At 37.4% G+C, this 24,472-nt stretch overlaps 1 protein-coding gene across 5 annotated transcripts; it reads left to right on the top strand.

Annotated features, from left to right (window-relative positions):
- The first annotated feature begins 182 nt into the window (after window positions 1-182).
- Window positions 183-22,797, top strand: PEX2 (peroxisomal biogenesis factor 2). 5 transcript variants are annotated; one of them, XM_058034982.1, is made up of 3 exons: window positions 183-327; window positions 17,792-17,858; window positions 18,332-22,797. In XM_058034982.1, exon 3 carries the CDS (start codon window positions 18,351-18,353, stop codon window positions 19,263-19,265), a length of 915 nt encoding a protein of 304 aa, XP_057890965.1. In that variant the 5' UTR covers window positions 183-327; window positions 17,792-17,858; window positions 18,332-18,350; the 3' UTR covers window positions 19,266-22,797. The 5 variants fall into 5 exon arrangements, with proteins under 5 accessions (XP_057890965.1, XP_057890955.1, XP_057890947.1 ...); XM_058034972.1 differs by having other exon boundaries at window positions 17,780-17,858; XM_058034964.1 differs by lacking the exon at window positions 17,792-17,858.
- Window positions 22,798-24,472: the final 1,675 nt, after the last annotated feature.

Here is a 24,472-nt window from a genome sequence, read left to right as displayed (position 1 = left end):
CTCACCCCGGGCCGCTGATTTGTTGCTTAGGCTGTCAGTCAAGCAGCTCGCAGCCCGCCCTGGCGCGGCCGCCGTGCGGGGAGTCCTTCCCGCGCGCCGTCCCGTTCTCCCGGAGCGCTTCCTGCGCACCCGCGCTGGGCGCTGGCCGGCACCCTGCGCTCCGTGCGGCCGCCGCTCCAGGCAGCTGCCGCTGGCACCCGGCTGCCGGGACGGCTCAGGGGAGAGCGCCCGAGGCGGCTCCGGCCGTGCAGAGCTTCGCCGGGAGGCTCGAGGCTGAGCCCGGCGCGCCCGCGGAGTTGCGCAGGGCCGGGCATGGCAGCGGCGCAGGTCAGTCGGGACGCGGGGCGGGACGAGACGGAGCGGCTGCGGCGGGCGGGAGCCGCTGCAGGGGCCGTGGCCTTCGGCGGAGCCCATCCAGGCGTCTCCCGCGGCCTGGTAGGCCGGGGCAGTTCCTTTGGCTCAGGCCTCGGAGCTCATGCCGGGCCTGCTTGTAAAAACTTGTGTTTGGCCTCTGCACTCCCCGGCCGCCCCCGTTCCGTGAGTCCCGCTGGCGTTCGGCCTCCTGGTGCCGCAGAGTGCCGAGGCGGGGAGCGAGCTTTCCAGCCAGGCCCAGGCGTGCCGGAAGGTGGGACAGAGCCTGGTGACGACCTGTGCGGAGAAGAAAGGGCATAATATCTTCTCAGAGGGGTATTATCATCTGAGTTGTGATATCAGCTGAGAGACTGAAAGGGTCATTCATCTGACTCCCTTCTGTAGGTGGCAAGGAAATCCAAAAATGAGGGTGGCAACTTTCCACTTTCTGTTAATCCAGTTTTGTGCGGCCTGTAAGTAACAAATCATTGGTTCACTACAAAATAAATGTGGATTTATTCTGAATGGCCAATGTGTTTGACAAAGAGACAAACTCTACTTATGACATAGTCCGTACTGGAAACCACAGCACTGTATTTGTTTTATGATCTTTCACCTGTCAGTGTGAGGGAGGTGTTCCCTAAGGTCAAAGATGTAGTGTGACTAAAATGTGTACTAAATGAAGTGAAGTTTGTACTTAAATATGAGTCCAAAATACTTTGCCATTTGATTTCATTGGAAGTTAGTTCTTGTCAGACTTTTTTGGAGCTTTTTTGACATACAGTTTAGCAACAGTTGATAAAGTTTTCTTTTTAAGACTAATGGAATTTTTATTCTTTTTGAAGATGTGTTTTATCAGCATTTTCTTCAGATTTTTTTTCATCTTTCTGCTGCAGTTTCTCCTCAGCAGCACCTTGTTCTTCAGTTCTTGGCTGTCCATCGGGAGTAGTTTATCTAGTGAAGTGATTAGTTCTAAAACAACTGAAAGTGTCATTGCTGGTACTTAGAGTAGTAAATAAGCTAATAAAGGGAGGAAAAATTCATGATTTGGGGTTTTTTTTCAGTGTTTGTTTATACTGCACAAAGTCATCAATATCTGTTACTTGCTATGGGGTTAAATTCACATCTTTAAAATGTATAAATTGGCTCATTAAAAGAGAGTACAGAAGTAGATGATCATGTCAGTATTGAAACATCTACTTTGGTCGCTAGTGCCTCTAGCATTAGGTGTTAGTAAGAGTACTTTTTTGGAGTTAGTGCTGTGTTGATGGTTGGTCTTGATTTTCTTAAAGGTCTCTTCCAGTCTTGATGATTCTAGGATTCTGTGATTTACTCTTTTAATTACCATGGTGATTGTAGTGTTCTCTGTATTGTAAAGTTTTTGACTGAGTCTGTGAATTAGAAAGTGGAATACGTTTAAAGCTATTATCTGTGAAGGTTTTGCAAGGATCTTATATGGCAACCACTTTCTTGCCTGCTAGTCTGGATTTTTTGGAGAGAGTCTAAAAGAGGTGGGGTGTTTGGGCTTTTTTATGTAGTGAGAGTTTGTGTATATATCAATATTTCAAAAACCTCAGTGTTATGTATACGTATTTGTAGTTTTTAAGGTAGGAATTGAAGATGTTTATTATTGAGTACAGAGTATTGTGAAATTGCATTTATCTGGGGCCAAGGCAATTGAAATAACTCTGCTTAGCATTTTGCCTCTATTTTTACATCCTTTTAACTCCTAGGCTTATCTTTGTGCAAACTTGTAAGTTTTTATTTGTCAAGAATATCCTTTTCAGCAAATGAAAAAATCAATTCCCATTAATGTTGCATTAATTAAATAATTAAAATTAGATCTCTCTCTGCATGAATGTCAAAATATCTTTTACTTTTCTTAGAAATGTTGAAAACTGTAAAGTAATAGTAGTGAACTTGCGTGTATTTGAATCAGCTCACGCTTATGTCTCTCATAGATAATCCTAGAACTCTCAGTATAGTAGTACAGACATATAAAATACCATGTTCTTAATTTATTTTTTAAAAGATTTATTTCTTAGGCAATGGACCTTTAGATGCATTATGGATCTACCCACTTGCTAAAGGGCTCCCAGGTAGCTAGAATGGCATACCTCAGTTCATGTCCATAGAGTTTTAGGGACTAGGCTAGACATGTCTGCTCTGTGCAAGGAGTTGTTTAGATTTGGGAGAGAATGTTTTGTTTGTTTGACAGCTCTGTTTGTCTCCTTTTAGATTCTTTTATTATTCACCCGTGTTGGTAGGTAAAGACTGTAGGTTTAATTTCCTTAAAGACTGTAGTGACTCACAGAAAGGTTTTGATGCTTAAGATGATCCAGGACATTTAGGAAGTAAATGTTCCTGTAATGGACTAAATTAAATTAAACTAAAACTTTCAAACAGGTATTATTAGTATACAAAGACTTGATTGAACCGTTCATAGAGTAGAGTAGGAAAAGTAATTTTTATACTCTGATAGTTTTTGACACTATTACTAATCCAAGGACCTTAATTTGTTCTTTGACGTCAAATGCTGTACTGTAAGTCAAGAAGGACATTTTACTTTCTCTGTTCATAGTCTTTGGAGGTGACAGTCTTGAAAATGGCTAAAAACTGGTACTTAGAGGATATTTGGAGAGGAAGGAAACAGGTTTATGGCTACATAGTATCAATACCAAGAATATGGTGTAAAATAAATGGCTCTTCAATATATAAATCAGCAAAGTGTAGGGAGTGATATCTGAATCCGCTATTAACATATAGCTGGATGTAGTAATGAAGCACATGGTCATTCAGGGGAAAAAAAGCCCTAAATGTTTAATTACATGTTCAAAATGTGACATGGTGGGAATGTCTTTTCTTATTTTTTTAAACATATGAAAGTTTCAAAGCCATGAGGTTCAGAGAGAAGGGAAGGGATGGACAGCTGATTGAAGGAAAATTAGTAGTAGGTTAAACAGTAGACAAAATCTGTCAACAATTTGAGACCACTATTTAAGTACCTTGTTGCCTGTGTGTTTTATTTCTCTGTTGGTTATAATGGCCTACTCTTGCGAAACTTTCAAAAATTCCATAGCACTGTTGTTGCCCTTGGAATTTCTGCATTTATTCAGTGAAAACAACAATTTAGAGGATGTAAAGAAACAAATAAATTGGGTCCAGCTAACACTAACTGATAAGCTTCAGACATAAATACAATTTCATTGAATTAGCTTGTAAGCATGGTATGCTGCAATAATAATAATTAATATAATAATAAGAAATGTGAATAAACTTTTGAATTAAAAGATAGCACTGTATTTAATAAGAAATGTTCTGCATATACTACCAATAAATTCATTCTATATTAATGTCCGTCTAACTGAAGAATAAGATGTGTTATATTACTTTTTTGATACCTTACTTCTTAAACGTTTTAGGTATTTAATGAATTTTTTTGGCAGAGAGGGCTTTTTTTAAGACTCTCTAGGTAATAACTTTTTCAATAAAGAAGTTCACGGTGTTTGTGCCAGTTTAGCAATATTTCCTTTAAGCTATATGGTCTCTGACAGAAACTAATGTAATCTATTTCTTATTCAGTCAGTTAGTGATATTAGTGCTGGCTTTCTCTGAGAGCCTGGTTTAAGAATAAGCAGGATCATTGCCCTGGAATTTAGGAAAGCAGGCTCTGGGCTCTGGCCTCTTCAAGGATCTACTTGGAAGATTCCCCCAGGGTCAGGCCCTGGAGGGATGCAGCAAAGCTGTTTGATCCACAAGGATCACCTCCCTGGAGCTGAGGAGCAGTCCATCCCAGCAGATGTGAAGTCAGGCTAAAATGGCAGCAGCCATGCACTGATGAACAAGGAGCTCATCATGAAAGTCAGACATTAAATGTCCAGAAGCAGGAACACATAACCTGGGAGCAGTATAGAGACAGTGTCTGAGCATGCATGGATGTGAAAAGCAAAGTCAGACTCTACCTGGAGTTGAATCTGGTGATGGATGTCAAAGACCACAAGAATTGCCTCTGTAAAATGCACGAGTAGCAGGAAGAGTACTAGGGAAAATGTGGTCTCATGGCTGAATGAGCAGGGAATGTGGAAAAGGCTGAGGTTATGCAGACTGCCTTTGCTTCCATCTCTATTAGCAAAGACCTTCAGGAACTGTAGAACACAAGGGAGGGTCTGGAGCAGGGAAGATACACACTTGGAAGAGATTTAGGTCAGAGAATACCTGAATGAAGAGGACATAGATAATGCTCTGGGAATGAACCCATGAGTGCTAAGGAAGCTGGCTGATATCATTGTGAGGACAGTCCCAATAGTCACCAGACTGGGAGACTGAGGAACTGGGAGAAGTGCCTGTAGACTGGAGGAAAGTCAATGTTTCTTCTGTTTTCAAAAGAGCAGGAAGAAGTCCTCAGGGAACTATAGCCTGGTCAGCTTTACCTTGATGGCCTAGAAGGATGGAAGGTGATACAGCAGCTAATCCTGGAAACCCTTCTAAGACACATTAAAGAAAATGATCAGGGGTAGTCAGCATAGATTTACCAAGTGGAAGCCATTCTTGACCAACCTGATAATTTTCTACAATGGAATAACTGGCATGGTAAACAAGGGGAGGGAGAAGAGTAGGTGGTTGCATGAGTAAGTCTTTCAGCAGTGTCTTCTGTGACATGCTCTTGGAGAAGCTGCTGCACTATGGGCTGGGTGAGCAAATAGTCCGGTCAGCATAAAATGTGCTGAACAGACGGACCACAGGGAATGGCAATCAGTGGTGTGAAGTCTAGTTGGAAGCTGGTAACTACTGTTGTACCCCAGGGGTCAATACTGTGTTCAGCCCTGTTTAACATCTCCATTAATGATCTGGTTGATGCAATGTGCAGTTAGAAGATGATAATTTTTTCAATTAAAATCAGTCTTTCAGTGAAATACCCTAATGTAAATTTCTCCCTAGCAAGGTCTGGTTCCCAAATGTTAGCTATTTAGGAAAAACATCTGAATTCATGCAATTTTTCAGAGCATCCAGAAAGTGAATTAAAATTTTCTATCTAAATTATAGTACATTGTTTATGAGTTGAAATGGAAATGGACTCAGGGTATTGCTGCTGGAATTAATGAGGACAGCTGCTACAACTTGTTACCTCTTATGGACTGCTGAAGTTCACTTCAGTGTGGTGTTTTCAAGCAGGCTGCTTATGCTGTTTTGAGGTTTTCTTGGTCTGGGTTTTTTTTTTTTTAGAGATAGGGTTGGGCTTTTTTCCTTTTGACAGCTATTAGCATACATACTTTTTCGCTTAGACTACTGAAGAGAGTCATACCCTTTCTGTTCGTCTCATTTTAACTAACAAGTGTGCTCTAAACATCACTTGCTATACAGCAATCCCTGTAAAGTTAAAAGCAGCAAATAAAATTTTAAAAATTGAAAATAACCAATGTGTTGTGCTAAAAAGATGCAGGTTCATAGTCAAATTGTGCTGTATATGTACATAAAAGGTAGCAGGCTCTCTGTTCTGTAACTTCTTCAAGAGCTAAATTGTTCCTGCAGCCATACACAACTGCAAGTATCATCAGTTCAAGTCTAAACTTTACAAAAATCTTCAGGAAAGATGTAGTCTTTGTAACATACCTCTCTCAGTGGTTTTTTTTTTTTTGTGTTTGGAGGTGGAATATAAGAACTTCAGAAGTTTGAATTTATTTCAGGCTCTTTTGAAAAGGAAACTAAATTCAGATTTTTCAGAGTAAGGGGGAAATATAAGAGAAATAAAGAACTTTGGGGTAGAGGAAAAAGAGGACATACACGCTATAGGAAGGAAGAGAAATTACAGTGGTGCAACTCTTGATTCAAGATTGATTCTGACTGGATCTGGGCACTTTCTCCTCCTCCTGCAAGGGAGGACTTGAGGAGGTTTTTTGGCTTTAGGAGGAAGTTGAATTGAATGCTGCTAACATTCATTGTGTTTGTATCAGTAGCTGCCTGGGAAGAATGTCCCTAAAAATCTTGTCTTTCACACTCCTTATCTCCTCTCTTGGTTTTTGCTAATATTATGAGTGGAGTTAGAAAAGAAAGGAGTTAATCAAAATTTAAATTCTAAGAAAACTTGAAAAAATACATTAAAATAATAGTATTCAAAAGTAATATTAATTCTGTAGTCAGAGAAGCAGAAAATAAATGTCACAGGAGGGGTTTGGTAAGGAAGAAAAACTTTTCCTGAAAGGGAAATTAATATAATGCCATGACACTGTGGGGCATAACTAAACCATGAAGGGAAGTACACATTGGAATTGCAGAGGGATTTCAGAAGCTGTAACAGCATACAGCTCAGGCTGCCTAGCAAGGAAATTATTATCCCTCTTCTAAACTGTTACTTGTAATACCTGTATGCCACCATTCAGTTGATTCTAAAATGCTAATGAAGTTACAGGATTGAGGAGAAGTGTAGTGGAAGTGTATTAGTCTTCCCTTGTGTGCTGAAAGTTCCCATAATTAACGAGTAATAAAATCGTCAAGGACTGGGGACACTGAGGGCATGAAATTTCCCAGCACCCCTCGTAGTCATTGTGTATCCCAGAGGTTACAAGGTACAATCACCCCAGAAAAGCTGAAGGTAGGGAGGAATTGCATAGTGTTCCTTATTTGAACAGAATAGCCTCTCACTTGCAAGTCTGCATGAATCCCACAGTGGACTTGTATGAATAATTATTTTTCTTTTCACTTTTGAAAGACAGCTAAAAGTTTCATTATTTGTATTTGCAGTGTTGTGTTTCGCTTGCACACTCAGCACAGTGAGATTGAAGACAGAAAAGAACAGTTCTTCAAGTCAAACAAAAGCCTTGAGTTTCTGCCTTGCTGTTGACTGGTGGTGGATGTAAGAGTATGATGCTGAGATTCAAAGGCAGCTGGTTTCATAATTACCTGGTTTTCCTGACTCTGTTGTTCTTTTTACTCGTACTGCATGTATCTGACCTGAGTCTGTGGTGACCTGTTTGTGTACTAAATCTGCAGAAAAATAAGTTTAAATAGGTTTGGATTTTGCCAGTTAAACATGCAAAACCGATTAAATTGAAGTTCAAATGAGTACTACTGCTAATCTGTAAGATAATGACAGAATAGACAGTAGAAGGAAAATTTGAGACAGTGAAAAATTACATTACCTTAGATTTTTAAAGAAAACAAGCCTGAAAAAACATAAATTTGTGTGAAGTACTGCTCTTTATCCTTGCACCACTTGGGAGTTTTTGATGATAATTCAATCAAATTATTCTTCAAGTTATGCCATATAATACAAAACCAAAACTTAAGACATGGAGTGAACAGGTTTGTCTTTTTATTGATGCAGGACTTTATTGGTTCTAGCAAATCATGAATATATACAGTCTGTAACAACACTGTTTTTACTTAGAGTCCTCCTTTTGGTACAGATGTGGATAGGGATTAATTATGATTTAGGCATTTAGGACAGCTTTTACCATTCTTATCTAATAAGTATTTCTAATAAAAGGTTAAAGGACCTTGCATTCCCGCAGTGCAGTACTTGGATCAGCATTGTTACACTTGCATATTGCTGAATATTCATAACTGTGCAGTTGGTATGCATATGTATGTGAAAAGGAAGAAAGTTGGAATAAAATCTGGGCAGTGACTGTGTTTCATAAATGATAAGCGTAAAGTGTTTAATGCAAAATTGCAGGGTTCTGTCATCTGTGGTAAATTGTATCAGAATATATAGAGCAGGTGTATCTGAATCTCTTGTATGTATCTCCTCAATCTTCATCCTGGCATCTCTGTACTTAGCTGGTGATCCATTGGTATGAATCAGACAGGTTGGAGCAGAACAGAGACATAGAGCTATGAAATGAGAATTAAAGTTAGATGACTTTTTGTTTGTTTTTTAGGTAGTTTTGAATGGAAGAAATGTAAGGAGGGGCATGGAAAAGATGCATAAAATTGGGGTTGACGTTGTACTTGACAAATAAAGGGATGTGAGATACAGTGCCCTTAGAACAATGAAATGCAAATGTTTCATATATCATGAGGTGTAAGACCAACTTTTCAAAAAAGCAACAGTAACCAGCAGAGGAAGAGTTACGGCTATAACTGCCCTCACTGGAAGAGTTATGGCTATAACTGCCCTCAGTGTGCTCACAACTGTGTGTTCATGTTCTGTCATTGGACCTTTCTGCAATGGAGCTGCATACCTCTGCCACCAGTTGACATTTCATTCTGCTCTACAGAAAAGATTGTACATTTACTAAGCCTTCCGTTCTTTTCACTGCTGCACAAGCATTGCAGTATTACTTGGCCATCCTTTTACCAGAGCCTCATATCCTTATCACACCCAAAATGTCTTCAAGTACAAGGGTCTCTTGGTCATCTGTTGATCAGCAGGTGAGACTTACATTATTAACTTAATTCTTAACTTGGCTTAGCTTTTACGCCTCCTGATACTGGTTTGGTCACAGGTGTTGTCCCTTCCTTACAAAGGGCTGTTTCTTCCCAGCTAAGCATCACAGTTGCCACTCTGTTCAACTGCTTTAACCAAATCTCTCTTCACCATTTTAGTTCATCAACAGTAAAGGTAAAGCACTTCTCCAAATAATTGCCATTACCTAGTTCCAAAGAAAAATGTCTGTTGTGTATGAGACACATATTTTGCTAAGCATCTAGATCAAGGGATTTTTAACCATGTTTTTTGGAAGTCTTCAAGTTATAATGCAGCTTTGTTTTTTACACTTTCAGGTTTTTGTCACTAATTGCTTTAAAAGGAAAAACAGCTAGATTTCATTTAATGTAACAGAGGATGAGAATTTATAAGTGAAACTGACATGTCCCTTTAGAGATGAATTTGTAATTTGATGTACTAAGGAGCAGGATGACAAAAGAGGAAATAAGATGAGGGAGGAAGAGAAAAGGATATGGGATTAAGAGTAATAATGATGGAACATTAGCTTGTTATGTGTTTATCTTCCTGTTTATTCCAGTAAATGAAGATTAGGGCTTATCAAAAAAGGTGGTAAGGTGATGCTGTCTCTAGCTTCTATGCTACAGGGAATACAAATGTACTTGGAGGTTTTATCGCCTTGAATTTAGTGTTGCAAACTTTAAAAGGTTAGGATTTTAAATATTAGTTAAGAGGTGACTATCAGATCTGGTTGTTAGGACCTAATAATCGGTCTTTTAAGAGTGCTGACTGATCACAAATTTATCTCAAGTCAGTAGAAGCTTGTAGCATTCAGAATATCTTAGGGAGTGGCCAGTAATTGTCTTGGTTTCTAGCATTCATCAAGGGGATGTGTTGCACTGATGTGGGATTTTCAGTTTCCATCAAATGCTGTCAGAAATGACTGATTTACGGTTTCTAACCGTGCAGCACTTTCCTGCTGCTCTTCATTACTGTTGTATCAATTCTGGCTCTTCCGAGGTGGTTTTGATTTTGTAACTTGAAGCCCTAATATTTTGATTCTGGCAGGTAGTTTATGGAAGATAAATCAATGAACTATCGTTGATGTTTCCTTGCTGTCTCCGGGCATTCAGCAGTGGCTAATCTCTTGTATCTCATGTTGTGAAATCTCGGTTTACTGAGTTAAAATTGGAAAAGCAACCTGTGATTTGAATGTGTCTTTGTCTTGTGCTTGGTCTTTGAACCTTAAATGTAACTGTAGCATTTTTAACCTCCATAATAAAATTCTTAATTTTATCTATGGGAATTGTTTGTTACACAGTCATTCAGTGTTTTCCTTGAATTCGTCTATGTTGAGAAATAGTCCTCTCTCCCAGGAATATAAGAAATAAATAATAGTTTCTGTGATTGCAGTGTGTTACTGACTTTTCAATTAGTGTTAGTAGTTATTCCAAACAGTTAACGAATCAATTTATGTTCTTTAGAAAATGATAGGTATTTGTCTGAAGTATATAGAAATCCAGACAGTAATACAAAATCAATCTATTTTTAAGGTTATTTGAGGTAATGATATAGTGATAAGTTAATTTTACAGTGATTAAGAGACAACACAGTTGGGGCTCCCAATTAGACTTTGATCTGAGAATATTTCTCTCTGCACTTGATAAGCAGGAAAGAGATGAGATTTAATGGTGAGACATGAGGCTTTGAGCAGTTGGGATCCATGTTCTCTGTTATGAGAGTTGGTGTAAAGGAAAATTTTAAAGTTAACTGAATATGTATCATTTGGTTTCTCATCTTTAAAATTTATTGATTTTAAATTGACACTCTCTGCTACTGAGAGTGCCCTAAAAGAACAGTTAAATGATAAATTTTCAAAAAGAAAAATGTAGAACACTCCACATTAAAAAAAATCTCAGCATTCTTGTGATGGGTGGAAAGTTAGTTTTCTATCTGTTGATACCCAACTTTATGAACATCAAAGGAGGGATAGTAAACCAAGGCTAAGGCTTGCTTCCTTGCTGTCACACACACCCAGTATGGCAATGCACAATACCAAATGTATTGTAGCTCCTGAAGGAAAAAGGGACTGTGTGTTACTGTTAGCTCCAGAGAGGAGATGATTTCTGCACCCTGCTTTCCCATCCTTGGACCATTGATCTCAATGCTGGGACTTGGCAGAGTCTAGTGTGTTGAAAAGGATGAAAAATTGTTACCTTTATGGATATCCTGTAGTTTCTTTGTGTTGAGATACTTTATAATAATAAAATAAAATAGTAATAGTGAATTTTAAGAGGGACTTTATATCAGGAATTCTTCATGGCCTGGAAATTAAAAGAGTTGTCCAGGCAAAAATAATACAATATGATTAGCGATGAATATAAAAGAATAGCATAGGAATGTAAGAATAAAATTGATGACTGAGGAACAAAATAAGTTTCAATTTACAAAGCACAAGAAAAGAATCAATGAAAGGTTCTAAAACTCTGAGTAAGAGGAGGCACGAAGGGATAAGTCCATTACCTAGATCTGTTATTAAGTAAGAAAGGAGAACAAGGAAAAGACTTTCAAAGACTGATTCTTCCCTTCATACTTTGTAAAAGAGATATATTGTGACCTGCTACTTTCATAAAATTAATCTTAGACAGGAAATAAAAGTGGAACCAAAGCACAGAAAGAATAGCCTAAGGAATCTTAATATAGATGTGCTCAAGTGGCAAATCCTAATAAAATTCATCCTAGAATGATTGAGGAATTAGGCACTGCTGATTTTATTTATTTATTTAATATCCCAGAGGGTGGAAATAGCCAGCAAAATGGGTTTGTGTGTATCTGGTTTTGTGCCTTGTTATTCTTCTGTTAAGAGAATTATTGAAACTGTCAGTTTTGATTCCAAATAAAGGTTCAGGAGTAAATAGTTTAGCAATTAATTTGTATCTAACAGTGTGTAGAAGAGAAATGGTAAAACACCCAGTATGGTTTGGTGTGACCTGTTTGTAAGAAACCTCAATATTTTCCTCTTCTAAATAACAATAGCAAGTTTAGTAAGAGGAAAACTTTAGGTACTATGCAGCTTTATTCTAACAAAGTCTTTTTCCCTACATGAGCAAACTAGGGAAACATAATATCAATATTGTCTCCATTAGATGTTGATGTTATCAGCATCAAGTTGAAAGATTGCCTTTACGGAGTAATTATCCATAGTACCCTGTCAAGATGAAAAGGCATTAGTGAGTTGGATGACAGAAGAGAATACATACTTAGAAAAGTTACTGATGATACAAGCTGGAGAGAGGTTGAAAGTTTAGGATTTTCTTTATTCCTTTGTTTTAAACATAAGGTCTGGATTCAAAATACTCTTGATGAGTTTGGAAACTGCAAAATCAACAAGATGAAAAACAATGCAGGCATTTAACATGAAAAGTTCAAAATATATCAATCCAAAACAGGAAATAATTATTCAGATAGAAAGAAAAAAGACATGAAGATATAGCAGATCTGAAGGTGAATTGCTGCTGAGAAAAAAGCAAAGTTGTTGTTTTGTTGTGGATTTTATTTGGGTTTTTGGTTTGGATTGTTTTTTCTTGAGGATCATACCAGGCATGTTGTAGAAAGCACGTTTTGTCTAGTTTGGCAAATCTTCTTTGGGTAATTGGTCCTCTCACGTGCCTTGCAGCTTTTTGCTCTTGAGAAGATGCAGCAAAATGGAAGTTCTTTTTCATTGTTCTTGATTTCTGCTATCGAGTGAAAACTGTCCGGATTTTTACTAAGCATGCTTTATACTAAATATGAGAAGAAGAGTCTTTGGGCCATAAAACACTGGAACAGACTACTTAGAAAAACTGTGGAATTAGCCTTCTTGGTAGACACATGTCAGTATATTCTTGAGCCCGTGTTTGTGCTGTGTTAGGATTTGGTGGTCTCTTGTAGTCCGTTCCATCTCTCCATTAAGTTCAGTGTTAGACTACATGTTTTATCTACACAGAAGAGATTGTGTAAAAGAATTAAATCACCAACTCAGTGAAGTTTGTGGATATGCTACTTATGCATCCTAAATGTAATTTTAAGTTCACAAATGAACTAGGTTGGAAAAGATCTTTGAGCATAAAGTCCAACCTATGGCCTAACACTACCTCATCAACTAAACAAGGGCACTGAGTACTACATCCAGCCTTTTTTTAAACACCTCTAGGGAGGGTGACTCCATCTCACTGGGCAGATAATTCCCAGTCTCTCTTTTGGTGAAGAATTTTTTCCTGATGTCTAACCTAAGCTTCCCCTGGCACAGCTTAAGGCTGTGTCCTCTCATTCTGTCAAGCCTGGGCACTGTCCAGCCACTCCATCCCCAGTCTGTAGCACTGCAGGGGATTGTTGTGGCCAAAGAGCAGGACTCAGCACTTGGACTTGTTAAACTTCATGTTGTTGGACTTGGCCCATCTATCCAACCTGTCCAGGTCCCTTTGCAGAGCTCTCCTATCCTCCAGCAGATCGACACATGGTCCCAGCTTGGTGGACTCAATCCCCTCATCCACATCATCAGTGATGATATTAAACAGGACTGGCCCTAGCACTTGTCCCTGGGGGACACCACTAGTGACTCACTGCCAACCATTAGGAACAAATTTTGGGTTTTATTTTAATAAATACGTTGTTATTTTGCTTCTCAAAAAGTGATTTGACAGATCATACTTAAAATTATTTTAAGGCTTCTGCATATATGTCTATTTGTCATCTAATGATTATGCTAGAAAAGCAGGGAATGCAATTGCAGTAGCTCTGAGATAGAAACCCCTTGATTACTCATCCACAGTAGAAAAGCCCTGTGGAAAAAAAATGGCACCCAAGAGATTACTTGGATTTGTATATTTCTTCAGGCAAAGTTTACAGACCTGTAAATTTAAATGTAGAATTTTTGTGGGCAGAATGCATTGACAAATATGCCTGATGGTAATACATCTCCTACTGATAGTCCCAGGACAGGTCAATAATAATGCTTATATTGATAGCAGCAATGCAGGAGATGTTACTTGGTATTATAGCTAAAATCCATGTTATCCCCTTAATTATAATTACATTAATATTGACAGGCTGTTGACAATACTCACATTACTATTGATAGATTTCTGTCAATAACATGTTTCCAAATAAAATATATTCATTCGTAATTTCTGCATTGCTCAATACCAGCACTAATATATACCAGAAGAAATTCCTTTTTCCCTAGTGATATACAGTAATTTTTTTTGTACTGTACAAGTAGGGTTGTTTATTTGTTTGGTTAAAAAAGACAAAACAAATGAAATACAGGCTATTTAAGAATGGAACATTTTAGGGTTTTTCAGTTTGGTTTTTTTTTCTGGCAGGCAATTCTTTTTTTTTCTATGCGATATCTTTGACTGTATAAAGGGAGAACCTTACAAGTACCAGTCTTTACTAATTAAAGAGTATTTCTGTAAAGGTTCATCAAACATTGAGTTTATTATGTATGGGAGTGTTGGTATGTGCCCCTTTCATTACTGGATCTGTGATTTGGGGTCCTTATGTTTTAAAAGTAACTTAAAATAAGACTTAAAACAGTCTTGATGACAAATAGAATTTAATAAAAAACATGGAGGAAAACAAACATTTTCTATATTCTCTGTAGCTCAGCAAAATATAGAATGCAAAAATAACATTAAAAAAAGTACAGGATAAATGTCTTTGCACTTATAGGGTGTGTTTTTATCTAGTTTTAAGCTACTATAGTTCCCACTTATTTCTACTGTGATACCACTGTGTGTAAAAACTGAAAAAGAGCAAATTCCTAAAAGGAGTTTATGTAGAAGTAATTTTTAAAGGGAAATTTCCTAGCATAGCAAGATTGAGATTAAAATGTAAGGCTCTTCTCTCAAGGAAACAGTTGCTCTTATTCAGATCATTAGGACATTTGAAGACAATTTCATAGGACAATGCAGATTTCAAACTGTCCCCTTTAATATTTGCCTGTGGGAAATAAATATCTTTCCTTGAAGTGCAATAAAACCTTAGATCAATTCAGAAGAAAGTAGAGTGGATAGCAGAACACTGAGCACACAGAAATGTGCTTACATGTTAAAATGAGAAGTATACGGATATAATCTTTAGGTAACTTTCAGGGTCCAGTTAACAACCATGCCCTATGGCAAGCTTTAAATGTTCTTAGCAGGAAAGAACTCAGAACAATGCCCAGATTTATTGCTTGAATTGAGAACACTTAATTTTTCATCAAAAAGAAAGCTTTTTTTTATTTTTCTTTTATTATTTTTTACATAGCTATGTTACAAGCATAATTTAAAAGATAGCATCCTTATTGTTGTTTGGTATTCTTCCTTTTCCATATAGTGTGCCTAAACTTGACTAAAGTTCAATCAATTTGGTAGCTGGTAGTTCAGGAAGAGACATTAAACATGACACCATTAGACAGTATATATGGTGTTGATTCTGCTTTTCTTAAAAAGAAGACTTGTTGGATTTGGCAAAATTTCAAAGGTTACCGAACAGTAGTTGTGCTGTTTGGGCATGTTGTCTCAAAAGTGGTTCCCATTTGCTATATACAGAATTCCAGTGCACTCTGACAGATTCACTGAAATTATTTCCTTCAAATACAGTTCTGTGTGGGATGATGGACGTGAAAAAAAAAATCAATTAGATTTTGCATCGAGGCAATGGGAAGGTCAAACTCCAAATCCCAGAGAAGATTTTAGTCTGCTCTCCTGTGAAAATTGGGAATAAATTAATTGCTAAAACAGGTAGGTTCAGGCATCATTTGGCCAAGTTTCAAGAATTTCTGGGGAGAAATTTCTGGAGATTTCAGTCTTGGTGGACAAAATGTTCCAGCTTCCTTGTTTCCAATTGGAATTTCTCATGTACTGACTTAACACAGAGTTGCCTCTCTTTATTTCGTTGCATCTCACAGAAAACTTTGGCTTAATATTCTCTGCAACCCTTAGGAAGTAGAAGATTATTCATAGACCATTTCTTAGCTGCCTTATCCTTCAAGTTGAGCAATCTGAGTTCCTTCAAGCTCTTCTCATATATCAGGACATGGGGTTCCCTGATGGCATTAGTTACAGGACTCTTCTCAGTTTGTTGACATTTCTTTTGTACTATTCATAGAAAAGAAGCTAGACTGGACTTAGTGTCCCAGGTGTAGACTCACCAATGCCAAGTGGAGGGTAACAGGCACATTTTTCAGTGTGCTGCAAGGATGCACTGGTGGCTTGTGTTCAGTGTGCTACCTGTCCCCACATCCTCTTTTTCAGTGCAAGTGTGCAGTCATACAGGCTCCCAGCCTATGTGTATTTCATTATCCATCATAATCCTGTGGATTTGACACATTTTCCTTTGTCATCAGAAAATTCCTGATGACCCATTCTTCACTTGCTCAGGTTTCTTTAGATAATATAGCTATAATGAGAGAAAAAAATCTATAAATATTTAGTCTACCTTATTTATGAGAAACCTACCATAGCAATTGCTCGTAGCATCTGTAGTAATGAAAAACAATTGGAAAAGATGGTTGAAATGATGTTGGAAAATAGTCTTAGTAGATGGATCAAGGAAGTTGTTTGATAAGATGTTCCTTTTGAGTAACTAGCATTTTTGAAGGTGGTTATGAGTGTTGGGCGTTATGTAGAACATTGAAGCAATAGAACAAAGTGAAATGAGTAAAGAGAAAGTGAAGAAGACATTAGACTTTTAGGGTTTATGAGTGAATAACCAGTGGCAGGTTCCAGAGCAGTTGGTTATCAAAGGCTCCAATTCCTAAAATGATAGTGGAATGAAAAGATGAGGGATAGGAGGGTGAATGCGCATTGGGGCTGGAGTTTTTGAAGTGATGCAGTAAAATCCAGTAGGGGTTGAATTGACCCTTTGATCATAAATTAGAGGAGGGAAGTTATTTGAATCATACTGGAAAATGTTTCCTGTGCTTTGGTTTCTGCTGCAGAAAGGACTAAGTGTGAGGGAGACAGGTTTGGTTATATAGGCTTTGTATCCTGGTTTTTCCAGCTGGTGTGGAAATGAACCCTATGGCTGTGGCCTTATCCCACCTTCAGCCATGTTTTGCCTGCTAATAAAGGAAGAAGTAGTTTAGAAAAGCTGTGGAGCTGTTGTGTGCTCTACCCATGTAGCAGTCCTAGTTAATTGGAAACAACTGTTATACACGCTACACTAAAGACAAAGTCATATTTCCTTGCAGTGATAACTAATTATGAATATGGAAAACAGTAGGAAAGCTACAGATGATGTTTTATATTGTGCTTTAAAACTTCTGGGGTGTTCTTTTTCAGCAAACATGGTTGTCTGTTTGAAGGATTTTTTTTTTAGTATTCTTGACATCAGTAGCAACCATTGCTACCAAGAGCCTCTACAGCATCTTTTACTCACAGTAATCTTGTATGGTTATTTTTCACTTATAAATAAGAATTTGAGGCACTACCTCCTATACTTTCTCTAGAAGGCTGTGGATTCCTTGCAAGTCTGTTATGCAAAGAATTGGTTTAGCAAGTGAAATATGTTGCATACTCTCTGAAAATACTTCTGAATCACTTTGGGGTTTAATCTGTTGACAAAAGGAAGCAAAAATTGATTACTCCACAATTTTACATTGAGATGTTGCCTCTATTTTTCTTTGGCAATTTACTGCATTTATTTCTCAGCCAGGCTTTCAGATGCAACAACATTTAAAAGAAACCATTTAAAAAAATATTTTTATTTTTTTCTATGATGCTTGAACAAGAGGAGTATCCATTTGTTGACGTTGCTATTATACATTAATCATCTTGCCTGGAAATGTTATACGACAAGTAGCACAATCCCACACCTGTCAAAAACACTCTAGAAAATATATGCAGACTTCAGTGAAGTACTGTATAATAATTTATGTCTGAATGCTGAATTTTTCTTAGATCTCATATGATTTTTCTCTAAACAACTCACTGCCTTTATTGAGAAAATTTTATTCATTCCCACCCTGATTTCATCCATATCTTTATATAATTCCTAAATTTGTCTGTATTTCTACAGTTTTGCTTTCAGCTGTAGCAATTGAAGTGTTCATATGGCAACACTTGGTCTGCCTCACTGTTCTTTTCCAGATTTTTTGGTTAGTATTTAATTTTCCCTATTTCTCCATAAAACACCATATAGTGTTGCAGTTCTTCTTTCTGATCTATTTTAATATTCAATTAAATATTGCAATTATGCCCTGCAATATTTTAATGTATATATAAATTTATTAATATGTATGTACATGTATATAAATCTGGGGATTTTTCTGAATATCTAGATAATGTTGAACACTTGTTTATAACCAAATGTTAACATTTTGTGAGAAATGGTCAAGCATAATTTCTTCTAAAAATAAGATTTTAAAATAATTTAAATGTGTAGTAATTTTATATTAATGTAAAGCTTCCTGAAATGAATTGTGGCATATTAATAACATATTTATAGAGCATTCTGAGATTTTTTTTGTTTCTTATCTACTGCTGATAAATTACAAATCTGTTATTTTTAATAAAAATAAAAATAGGAAATACTCTGCTATACTAAAATCTATTTGTGTTTTGTTTCTAGAAAGTTTATTTGTGAAGAAATGGCCTCCAGCCTTGGAAATGAAAAGAGTGTGAATCCTGTGCTCAGAATAAGTCAGCTTGATGCTCTTGAACTAAACAAAGCCCTGGAACAACTAGTGTGGTCCCAGTTTACCAGCTGTTTTCATGGATTTAAACCTGGGGTGTTGGCTCATTTTGAACCAGAAGTAAAAGCGTTTTTATGTCTTATATTATGGAAATTCACTATCTATTCCAAGAATGCAACTGTGGGACAGGCCATTCTCAATATTCAATACAAGAATAACTTATCTCAGTCAGAGAAATACCAACCTCTGAGCAAACACCAGAAGTTATGGTATCTTGTTTTCACTGTTGGTGGAAGATGGTTGGAAGAAAGATGTTATGATTTATTTAGCAATCGTCAACAGCAATCCTTCTGCAAAATTAAGAGCTATATAGGTTTTGGATCTGGACTTCTTAAGCTTTGTGGACTTGTAAATTTTCTGATTTTTCTTCGGAAAGGAACATTCGCAACACTTACAGAACGCATTCTAGGAATTAGGTCGGTTTTTTGCAAGCCACAAAATGTTCGTCAGATAGGATTTGAATACATGAACAGGGAACTCTTATGGCATGGCTTTGCTGAGTTTTTGATATATCTGCTACCACTCATTAATGTACAGAAACTGAAACTTAAAATTTCCTCTTGGTGCTTGCCTATCGCAGGTCTTTCCAATAGTGAAAACTCATTAGCAGTTCACTGCAGGGAATGTTCACTTTGTGGGGAATGGCCTACCATGCCACATACCATAGGCTGTCCACATGTTTTCTGTTACTACTGTATTAAAAGCAACTTTTTATTTGATATGTATTTTACATGTCCTAAATGTGGCTCAGAGGTACAAAGTCTTCAGCCATTGGAGTATAAAATTGAAATGACAGAATTGCATGGCTGATACGAGTTTGATTTCATTTTCATGATATATATTGAAGAGATTAATGGAAGAATTCAGAAATTATTGAAGGCAGACTGCTGAAAGAGGCTTTTGGGGACTCTGTAATTTATGTAACATGTATTTTTACTGGTCTTAGGTTTTTATTGAGTAACAGTGCCAAAATGCCCTACCCCACTTGGCAGGTGAGGAGAAGGTGGTTGGATTTACTCTGGATGGTGTGTGGGAGAAACAACAGCAACATTCTCAGGAGGTTCAAGAAGACCTTTTACTTGCAAACTTGAGACCATTCCAATTGAATAAGGTACTTTGCAAACTTTGACTTGGCAATCTTTAACTTATCCAGACACAGTGCCATTACCAACTTACCTAGTAGATGGATTAAGTGGGAAAGTTGTTCTTTTCATGCCTAAAGAATAATTTCAAATTTGAATTCCCAATATGATGTTACACTAAAAAAACACAAAGGTATAAAGAACATTTAAGGAGAACAGTGCATCTTCTAGACCTTTGTGAGATGGCAACTAATTTTCTCAGGCTGACATGTCTCAGAGCTTCAATTACATATATATTTTCTTCCCTCCAAACCTGACGGGTGAAACCCATCATCGTTTGGAATGTGGCAGATGTTCAGGGTAATCCACATTCTTCTGAGTTAGAGACACTGAAGAAAACTGTTCACTCACAAGATGCTGTCTGTAGGAATTGCCACTCATGTTTTTTTGGTGTGATCTAGGTGGCTGCCAAATCTCTAAGTTCACTTCCACACAGAAAAAGATCAAACGCAGTTGTATGCATGTTAACATATTTAAACAGGTAATTTCCTACTTTTTGCATTCACTATTTGCTTTCTTAGCCTTTGCAGTGCTTTAATTGTTCTTACACTTCATCCATTTACTCTTCAACCTGGTTTTGTGGGATTATTTTCTTTTTAATTGCAATCCTTTTTTAACAGGCAGTATTACTCAGAAGAGTCTCATTAACACAGTAATACATTACATCCTCTTTTTGAATCTTAATTTGTGAAAAACATATACAGTTAAATTAAATAAATAGTTTCATGGTGGCTCTGTTCTTGATTGGCAATCATCAATAGTCAGTCCCAAAAATAGCAGGGTAACAGCTGATTGAGTAACTTTGATCTACTTTTATGAAATGGTTTATTACATTCTTCATTCTACATTCTGATTAGAGCAACCCACTAGTCTATTTGTTTGAAGATCTTAAATTCTAGGTTTTGATCTTTAGAGTGACACACAGTGCTTTCATCTGATGTAATTAGGTATAGTTAGCGGGTGGGCAGCTAAAAACTTCATTAATTCTGCTACTGTTCTGTGAATCAACAGAGACTTCAGAGCAAGTGCTTCCAGATCCTGTGCTGCAGTATTATTTGCTGTCAAATGTGTGCATTACTAGCCTGCCATATTTCTGTTATTTGCTGTTGCAATTAGTACCAGCAGGTGCAAACCTGTTTTTGTTAGAGTATGAAAACTGGCAAGTCATTTGGAGAGCATCCTGAAGTTACTTCTTGATCCTGAAGGAATTTTGTATGAATTGTCCTTCCACATCACTTAATAGCTTTTCCCAAAGAAATGTATTAGCAACACTGACTTAAAGGTGATCTAATGTCTCCAGAAACATCATCAGCATTTTGATACTTCAGTCTTTATCTGTGTTTATTAATAAAGAATTGTATGCATCCAAAATCCGGTGTTCATAACTTACAATCACAGCAGACCTTTGTTTGCTGTGGAGTCTTCTTTATTCTGAAGTTTCAGAGCAATATTTTATCAAAAGAATATGGATTCTCTGTTTTGGCCTCTGCTAAGTGTCATGCCCTTCTTATGTTGGAGTTTGCTTCTTTCCTATATAGAAATGTTTCATTTTCCTGAATATTAAAGAATGTTATCTTCCTTTTTCATTCCACCTCCCTCTGTCCTGCTGTTTGATGTGCATAAGCTGTATGAATTTCCTGGGGTTTGCTTTGTCTTTTGCAGCTTCATGCGGGTAAAGTTTGTGCTCTGTTTTTCATCCCTGTTACACTATCAATAAAAAAGCAGTTTAGTGCCTCTATTGTACAGCTGGTTTCTGCTGGCTCTGCTATATCACACTCTACTGTAGTTTTTTTTTTCTTTTTTCTGGAATTAAACTTCTAATGCTTAACTTATGCTGCCTTATTATAGCAAAGCATTGGCCTGCTTCTGTAGCACCTCCTCATCACTGTTGGGTTTGTAGCCCATAGTATTTACAAAGTTTGCAAAGTCTGTTTTTGTTACCCTAGGAACCTAGATCTTTAGGTGGAGGTTTAGTTATTTTATTTTCCATGCAAGTAAGCAGATACGAAGCATCTCACAGAAGTAGGTGGTTTTGGAAAAGAATGGTTGTTTGTGTCAGAAAGAGATTTTTTTTTTAATCTCCCATATGGTAAAACCTTTGCTCAGTTGTAGTCACTAATGAGACCAGGGTTCCAACTTGAATATTGAGAAAGTTTCTACCAGCTTACCTTTTTTAGTACTTCAATATTCAGCATTTTCCTGAAGCACTTTAAAATTAAAAATACACTTCTAAAGATATTTTAATTCTGTTTTGTTGTGTCTTGTGATCTCTAAGTTGCAGAAGAGGCTTAGTTAAAGATATTACAGGAAAAAAAATCAGATTCTTTGTAGAGTAATCAAAGAATAATTAGTTTTACATATTAATTACCTTGATAATTTGTCCTCATAAACATTATATTTTTCAGGTTGAAACTCTAACAAAGGACTGCTGTATCTGGTCTGACTTCCTGCAGTGGAGGGAATAAATTTTGTTTTGGAATGTTAATCTTTAAACAAAGGGGGATTAGTATTCAGCTACCATTAGAATGTACTTGTGAGTAGTCATATGTGCATCAGTGAAAAGGGTAAATGCTCAGAATTTAAGGAAGCTAAAGGACCAGAACTTCTGTTCAGTCTTGGATAGGAGTTACAGCTTTGCATTACCAGTTTTCTTTGTGCTCTGTTGACTTTGTGTGCTACATGAACATTTTCATTATTAAAAATCAAAATATGAAGGCATAAATGAAACATACTAATTACATTAATAAACATACTAGGAAACTTTCATTTTTTTCATTTGAATGAGAATTACCAGTTGCCACAAGGTGTGATGGGGTGGCATTCAGATGAAAGGAGTCAGAGAATGCTGGTTTTTTACTTCCACACACCACCATTCTATCTACCCTATGTTTTAAGGGAGGTTTTATGTAAGTAATTTTATAGAAGACTTAAAAGTGGGAGTTTCTGTGAAAGAAATGAGAGGGAGAGTATTTGATTCCTGCCTTACCTGGAAATATTTTTTTTTGTAAGTATAAGATATGATGGACAAGGAATATTTTAGCATTAGTAAAGAGACAATGTGAAGAAAGATGAAAAATATGTATTTGCTAAATACAATCTATTATAATGTACTTATTTGGGAATACTAATGGAATTGTTATCTGGGATGTGTCATTCTTATGAAAACCAAGTTGACAAATAAATGATATTTTTCAACAGGAGGTTCTGAGGTTTGCCTTTTTCTTAAGAGTTTTTCTGGAAGTGTGGTTATTTCTTACTCAGTGGGTGGCTTCATACTATGTCATTTATGAGACTAAAATGCAAAGTGAGAAACTAGTTTAGACTTCTTTAAAATTTCTTCAGTTTTAGGTTTAAGCAAATTATCTTTTCACATTTCTTCTTTTGAGCAGATTACTCATAGCTGTTACACTTTGCTGTGTGTTTGCTAGGAAGCTGTGTTGGCTTGTGCTGAGAACAGAGTATTGTGGCATGGCTGGATTCAGGATGGGGTCGTGCTTATTGCCAGCACAGATAATTAACTGATGATCATTTGCTTTTAATACAGTATGGTAGCCTGAGCTGCTGCAGGTCACAGTGTATACAACCAAAACAGCAGAAGCAGTTTCAAAGTGATGCTTCAAGCCCTTACCTGTTCCCTGGAGGATCTCTTAGTAGAATTGGTTGAATAGATTACAGCTGCCTGCCTTCAACCTCCCAAGAGCATTTTACATGCTGACTACATTAAAACATCCACCTAAATTGTTACCACAGTCTTAAGTTTCTGCCATTCCAGGGGAGTCCACTTCCAAAGTGAGGAGCTGGCAAAGTGGCCAAATACCATTCAAGGAAATGACATTTGTGGGCAGAATCTCTCTCAGGCTGGCACCAGATGAATCACAGACATGCACTGGCGTGTTTGCACAGCATCTGCTAAAGCCAACTAGTCATCTTTTCTGTTCTCTAGAGCATACCTGGGGTTTAGAATTCTCAAACTGTCTGTTGATCTGCATACAAAAATGCAGATCTATTTCAGATAAGAGGTGTTGGCAGACTTGTACAGCAGCAGGTGCAGGTAGTTCTGTGTCTTGCAGGCAGTTTTTAATAAGTACAAAATCCTCAGCTGCATACCTCTGATCTTGGGGCTCCTAAGAGAACAAACTGGTGCAAAGTATGATAAAGTTGGCCAGTGTGCTACCATTGATCTCATATCTGTCTACTTTGAGGGACATATTTCAAGGATATTTCGGACGGAGAAAAGATTGTCAGTCTTTTAAATGCTCTGCATTAGGCTATTTTGGAAGGGCTGTGATGGAAAACTAAGCTCAGGACGAAAAGCTGACTCTTCTCTCTTCTGCCATTTTCTGTATTCATTGCAATCTTCTTTCTAACTTCTTGACTGCAGAACTGGCAACTTTCACTAATGTGACCAAAGCATCCCATCATGTTCCCTAGCTTTTAGTCACTTGCCAATAGCTGGTGTGCCATCTTGTTTAAAGCCCTTACCTAAATAGTCCTTCGGGACACACTGTGCCAAGGAAATAACCCTAGATAGCATCTCCAGATTGTGCAACTGCCAGGGATACCTCTGATGCAATAACTGTGTCAAGGATAATCTTTGGAGATACATTGCCTAATTGGAAGAAAGTCACATCTTAAGGTTCAGTAGGAGTCTTCAGGTACCCGATTCTCTAACAAGATTGCTTGACTGCTGTCTGTAGTTCTCCTTTGTGGCCTGAAGACAGGGTGCAGAAAGGATCAGGGTCTTTTGCCTAGAGCCAGGGCACACTCCCTGGGGAGAGGGCCCTAGGAGAGTGCCTGTTGCAGCAGGCAAAGACAGTAAATTGCATCTGTGGCAGTACTGACTCTTACATGGGAGTATGTATTGGCTCTGAGGAC

The sequence above is a fragment of the Melospiza georgiana genome, chromosome 1 (assembly GCF_028018845.1).
Source record: "Melospiza georgiana isolate bMelGeo1 chromosome 1, bMelGeo1.pri, whole genome shotgun sequence".
In the NCBI taxonomy this organism is placed as follows: Eukaryota; Metazoa; Chordata; class Aves; order Passeriformes; family Passerellidae; genus Melospiza; species Melospiza georgiana.
The sequence above is the reverse complement of the archived record's forward strand: the minus strand, read 5'-3'. Positions and strand labels throughout refer to the sequence as shown.

Excerpts from the sequence above, each read along its gene's own strand:
- PEX2 (XM_058034964.1), top strand. The coding sequence starts at position 18,351 with ATGGCCTCCAGCCTTGGAAATGAAAAGAGTGTGAATCCTGTGCTCAGA.